At 35.9% G+C, this 6,885-nt stretch overlaps 1 protein-coding gene across 3 annotated transcripts in view; it reads right to left on the reverse strand.

Moving 5' to 3' along the window:
- Window positions 1-6,885, reverse strand: part of spen (spen family transcriptional repressor split ends) — a 185,716-nt gene extending 178,831 nt beyond the window's left edge. For all 3 annotated transcript variants that reach the window (XM_089641797.1, XM_089641752.1, XM_089641690.1), the window contains exon 1: window positions 6,555-6,885. In XM_089641797.1, the coding sequence (XP_089497923.1) occupies window positions 6,555-6,637 (83 nt within the window). In that variant the 5' untranslated portion in view covers window positions 6,638-6,885. The remainder of the gene's footprint in view (window positions 1-6,554) is intronic.

A 6,885-nucleotide genomic window follows, 5' to 3' on the forward strand; every position in this document is an offset into this window, starting at 1 on the left:
TATACAATATTATTTGAGGCAATCGTGGTATCGCTAATTTGTACAAATTATTATGAAAAATATCAAATACAAAATAAAGCTGAGGACGATCTTCGTACATTTATATAGTTAAGCCTAAATTATAAAATTGAATACCAAATCAGCACCTGAGGGGTAACTTTACTACTAGGTAAAAAAGAAAAGGTTAGAATTTTACTTGCTTGTAATATGTTTTTGGTAGTTTTACGTTTCTGTAAAAACAAAAAACGACTTCACCTTCTCAACGGGCCGACCAGAATAAGGAGAGAACGAAGAGAGCCAACGAAGAATAAGGATAATTCGATTAGAACTTGCAGAGCGAGGAAAATATTGATCTTACACGTCCATGGAAAGTAGGTTTTCCCACCATGAGATCACAGATATTTTCCGTGAGTGTAAACCGTGTTTATATTCAGGCGAACTCACTTTCACTCACGGAATTAGTAAAGTAATAAGTTTATTCTAGTCAGTTCCTACCCTGCAAGTCGATAATTTTGATGAATTTTCACTGAAAGTGACGCAAACAGAGATATCAGCTGCCGTGTAAAACGGGTCCACTCAGTTTTGCTGGACCCAGCGAAAGGTATGCACTGTAGAACGCTACCCCGTGAAAAGGGTAGGCGCTGCGGGCAGCCCACATTCTGTACCCAATAGTGGCCATTTATTTTGGGCTGGGACCATGGATTAAAAAGGTTCTCTGATTAGGAAAAATCAAGGAATGTACTTACTTAAAATATGCGTTGAATATACAATCGCTTATCCTACGTTGTTTACTGCAGAGTTTGGTTCTAAAGTTGATGTAGAAGCAGTCAATGCACACACCTCACGACGGGCTGACGGGCGGTGTACGGATGGTGTGTTTACTCGCTTGCCCCCCAGGCCCCCTGTGCTGGAGTGGACCTGTGTCGTGTTTGTTGAGCTCTCTGGCCGCGCGGACCAAGTGGCTGAGTGTTTGAGCCTACTTTATAATCCACGACGCTGTATTATAGTATTTATGTACTACTGCCAAATTCATAACAATCTCCTAATTAACAAAATAATAAACTTACGTCATGCAGCCCTGTCAAGAGATTAAGAATTACATTGTGTTTTTTCGATATTATGAAATACCTATAGACCATTTCGTTCATTCTTTATTTCTTTATAAATAATTTGTACAAATTAAAGCCGATAATTAATTAATATCCGAATCTTTTTCAAAACAACATTTTCAAGCAACATTTATAATTACACGAACGGGTACCGCTTCACGTTAAAATTAACAGTGAAACCAAATGTTAATGGTAGCAGAAATCGGGGACGCCCGAGGAAGACATGGCACGACCAAGTTAATCACATACTTATGTCAGAATAATAGAAGAGTATGTATGAATGTGAATAAGGCAAGAAGTGTGTGCCAAGACCGAATTGTTTGGCGGTCCGTCCTCTCTACCTACCCCTGCGGGGAAACGGCGTGACTGTTAGTTTGTTATTTAAGCCACAATATTTTGTTACGCTGGCAATTTTAAATAATTATATTTATAAATAATATGGTTATTATTAATTTGAATCAAATGTTTCTTTTTTAAATGCGTATTAAAAACGGTAGTCGAAGGGAAAAAATTACCAATGATATAATTCAGTCAGAAAAATGCGATTAAAAACGGAAGTCGTAGGGAAACATTTACCAATGATATAATTCAGTCAGAATAAACACTTTATAAAGGCATTTTAACAAATGCAAAACTTGTACAATTTACGAAATTTCTTTAAAAATAGCATCGCTTTTTCCAAAACAAATAACGTGTCTCTATCTACAGAAAAGTGCCCTTGAGATGAACAAGAAAAAAAAAACACTAATAATTTTTTGCTCCAATTTCCAGGGAAAATTCCGATGTTTGCGTAAAACACTCCATTATTTCGCCTCGTTGAAACCGGATAACTTGGGATGGCAAAATAATATTATTATTACTTGTTACATAACTGTGGAGCAGCATACGAGTACCGGTCTGTGTGAATTACCGTTAGCGGCATTTGTTCTACGAAATAGGTACTTCAACTTCAGAACACGGATTTCGATGCAACTCGGCGATTACCTTCAAAACAATAGTGCAAAATTCTGTTATGCGACCACGAGGGTCAGTCACATGGAAAAGAATACGTATTCATTCAAAATTCTGAAACGTGAAAAAATAACCACAAATAAAAAATCTCTTGTATTTTTAAACTAAGTACCTACTTGTAAGTGTATTTTGAAGACTACGAATCACGAACGTTTCGTGTGATATCGCTACAAAAAATACATTTTATTGATTACGTGAATAATTGAATTCATAAGCCGATAGTGTGTAACGGGCGCGTCTGTTTGTCCGAAGTTTTCCTTCGTTTTAGAGAAATTGATCAACATTGTCAAATACGAAAGTCTTAAGTAATTTGGCGACATTTTTGACATGACAGTTTTCGTTCAAATCAGTATAAAATTTAAAAAAAAAGTAATGGCGCCTAAAAGTACGAGGCTATTTTTATTATCCTGAGAAAAAAAAAACACTGAGGCATTTAAAAGCCGTAGAATAAATTCAAGTCTTAACACGTTATGGAAGAATTTAAAACACAAAAATGGGGGATATTATTATGCATAAAAGGTTTCTTTGGCAGGCGTGCCTGTGACTAATTATTGCATTCTTTTCAGTTTATCTATGCAAATATTCGAGAAGCCATTACGTAATGCCCCGCCATGTTGAATGAGGTGAATACCACCATGTTGTGTTAGCAGGTAAATGTTGGTAAGGAAATAATATACGTTTTTATTTTGGACAAATGCTTGACAAATTCATCTACAGAATCCGTTGAATAATAAGAACGTTACGTGGTCATACAAATGTTACGTGGACACTGTAAAAACATGGAAATGTGTAAAAATAACGGGGAAATCAATTACACAAGATAAATACACCAAAATAGACTGATAATATTCAAACATCAACTCTTTATGTTTTAATTTTTTTTATTATTTCTCTCCCTTTCTTCTCTTTTTAAAAATCTTTAGCTGTACAAAATATGTAAGTCAATTTATTTAAATTTTGTTGTCCTAAAACGGGAATTTCTCCTGGTTTGGACAGACAAAACATTTTTCAAATGTATATAATATCCTGTACTAAATATTTAAAAAAAACACGGACTAACACCGGTCTACATTAAGCCTGTGACAGAACACGCTATATTTTTTTGTGGCGTGGCCTAATTCAGCATATTGCTCGCCATACATTCCCATTGATAGTGTATGGCGAGCGATATGCGGAAAAAGGCTAAGCCATAATGCGTATAGCGTAATGTGTCACCTACCTTATGTGAAAATTACGACTTCTCGTGTTGTTTCTTCCGATTTTCGTCATTCAAAATTATTGCAAAACCTTTGCAAGGCCCACGGGGTGATTTTCCCCTAAAAAGGCGCTATCTATAATCCATTTATAATTTATTTTATTACGAATGTACTTACTTGCTTACCTTCAAAATACAATTTTTAAAACCCGAGGAAATAAACAAAATATACAATCAAAACAAATAAGCGCGAGGTCTTTATTCGATTGAATGCGGTTTAGTTTCACCGCTACGAGGAAGTTAGATTACCCGATACTAAAAACTAATAACGGTCCCTACCAACACTTTCTGATCAGATTTTTACAAAAGGAAGGGAAGAGGACAAATTTATTTGATTTCTAAACAAAGCTGTGTTGTTTTTCGATGTATAAATAGTATAAAACAAAGTCACTATCCGCGTCTGCCTGTTTGTGCGCTTAGTTCTTCTAAACTATGCAACGGAGTTCGATAGGATCATTTGGAGAATTTCTTCGGGGAGGTTTATATGTATATACATATAATTCATGGATATTATATTAATTGAAAGTAGAGAAGAATAGAGCAACGCCGGGTAGACATCAGCTAGTAACGAATAAGAGAAATAACCAACCACGCGTCTCTCGCTTTCACTGTCAGTAGTCAAATTAAAAGTGCGTGGGGTATTCCTTGTACGTCCTTTAAATGATTGCAAAATCTATCACTATTAGATGTTTCAATTAGTGACAGAGTGAGCCTGTCGTCACGCGGGTCGGTAAGTTTACAGACCCGTGCGACGACGGGTTTAGTTCGATAATGATAATCGTGAATTACGATTTCGATCTGCCTTGGCATAGATCTGAAGCTGAGGCAGTTAATTCGTCTCAAGTTCCAACGCTCGCAGAGTAAGCAATAAATAACCTTCAACAGGGACAATGAACAGATCGAAGGGAGAATAAATTACCACAGACGGAATACATAAATTATATTTGCTGGATTTCATAACCTATTTAGTATGTGCGGAGGTACGTATGTACTTGTAAATAAACTTTCAAATTTAGAACAAGATTTATGTATGTAGGTAGGTACTTTTCAACGGTTAGCTTCTTTTAAAATTTTCATTTCTTTATTTTTCTATTTCAGAATTCGATTTATGTTCGATTGGATTCGCACAAAAATACCTAGGTTCTTAATTTAAGATGATTTTATGATTGATTTCATCGCAATAAAAGCAGTCAACAATAACATTTCCGTGTCTATCTACAGGCGTTTTATATTTTCAATTTAAACTGTTTTGCAGCCCAAACGCCTGTAAAACCTAGTACAGAGTCAATCAATATTTTTTTACAGAGCGAATTTGAATGGAGAAAAACTGGATGGATAAACGGTACATTGGAAACTGGAGAAGTATCGTTTCATGTTCTTTGTTCCAAATTTAATAGCGAGACATTTTTTGTGAATTCTGACGATTATAAATAAGATGACTAACGAAATCGTGTTCGTGTACTCGAATTTCAAAAGATTTTTATTATTTTTAAGTGAAGGTAGATAGAATACGAAAGAAAATATTATAATACGAAACATTTACGCTTTCAAACGAAATCGCTTGTATTCTTATTTTCATCCAAAGTTCAGAGCTCAACTTCTCTTGAATACCCAAGTCTATATATTCTGGTGGTTAGTACCTACGTGGTTAGTACCTACGTGTCGGTTGTATTTTGTTCGTGTAATATTATTGTTGTTTGCGACCAGCAGACCTAGGGTTTATTTAGCCCTTCCCTCGGAAATATTGATGGCAGTTTAATATGAGGGGAGTTCGCAATTCAAAGGGAGACAATGACACGAAAATACACAACAACGCAAGGGAAGTTATCAACATTTTGTAATTCGAACGATATTTTCGTAAATCGAAAAAATATGTCAATCAAATTGTGCTTTGGCTTTGACACGGATCTAGTTTAACTACGAAAATGGTATTTACCCTACATAGTGCTTTCAAACGTGGTCGAAGTAAGCAGTAGTAGGTAGAAGTTACCACGTTTAAAGCCAAGGTTCTGTTTTCGTAGAAATGACGAATCCTTGTATGGCTTCCGAGACATTGTTGTGCGTACGCTTGGCAACGTCCATACTATTTTACTTGACTTACTCGACTACATTACGACAACGTAGGTTATCATTAGGTCCCAATTTCAAAATGCATGTAACGAAAATTAATTAAATTTTCCACTGGCAACATCGATTTGTTTCAATCGATAGCGGGTTTACAAAACCAGTCGAATTTCGAGATTCCGTGCGAGTAAAAAAACAGAATATACGTCAATCAATGTAGATAAAGAATATTACACTACGATTTATTGCGAATACGTCAAACACAAAACCACATACGATGGCAACGCTATATAGAAAGGTGAGCGAAAATTTCGAGCACTTTAGCGCTTTTGTTTCTGAAATAATTGTTGTGCATTTTATTCGAGATTTTTTGTGCCAGAAGGCGAACTCTTTCAAATTATTTAACAGAGCGGATGATGAAAAAATTCAGTAAATTTAGTATGGCGGGCGTCAGGCAGAACGCTAGCTAGTTCCACGCCGAGAGGCAAGCAGCTTGGCTTCAGCTCTACGGACCAGACTCAGAACTTGCAACGCTGTACAGATCATGTACTTGTGCGCTACAATGTTGCCTTCTTACATACTAATAATATAATATTCTTACTTGGGGCGAGAATTCCAATTCAGTAGTGAGATTCGTTATGAGATGATAGATAGATTAATATTCAAATTCAATGCAGAGTTTCGATATCGAATACGTTATTTATTAATGAATAAAACCTGTAATTTTGTTACTCTGTCCTACGTATTTATTATTCAGTGTTGTTTTTAATGGCACATAAATGAAGAAATGTTCGATGAAATTAAACATGTTAGCATTATGAATACAGTTTATGAGTGAAGGTTCTGCAAGACCCAAACTAAAATAAAGTCCAACGTCGGTATATGTATTGGATTTCGTCGAAAGCTAGCTTGGCAACGTTAGAGCGAAGTTTCCATCGATTGGACACGACACTCGAGCAACCAAAAATTCTTCCAACTTTTTCAAAACATGTTAATTCTGCTTACATAATATTGTCAACGAATCAAACTTAGAGTAACTTTAGTACCTGAAAGAAAATATAGTAAAATGCAAAAGAGCGGGATCGAACTCAAGCCGAACCTCGCCGTATAATTACCGTTTAAAATGTTCTCTTATTCGATCCTCACGAATATTATCGGGCAAATTTCCGACCCACAGGTGCCGAGTCTCTCTAACCATCTTGCTGTGAACTCCACATTAGGAATTATTTACTCGTTCCGCGTCACTACGTGGCAAAAATCAATTTTGCACTCAACTTTGAATAACACATTTTAACAACACTTCATTTACACCGAGTTATTTTCACAAAGCGTCACTCGTTGAATCGATATTCACTTTTCACTGGATATATAAATTATTATACTGCATACACCACTCGATGAACGTAAACACTACACGCTTCAGGGACGCGGATAATGCCGTCGCGG

The sequence above is a fragment of the Hesperophylax consimilis genome, chromosome 1 (genome assembly GCF_061612785.1).
Source record: "Hesperophylax consimilis isolate HC1 chromosome 1, BYU_Hcon_1.0, whole genome shotgun sequence".
In the NCBI taxonomy this organism is placed as follows: domain Eukaryota; kingdom Metazoa; phylum Arthropoda; class Insecta; order Trichoptera; family Limnephilidae; genus Hesperophylax; species Hesperophylax consimilis.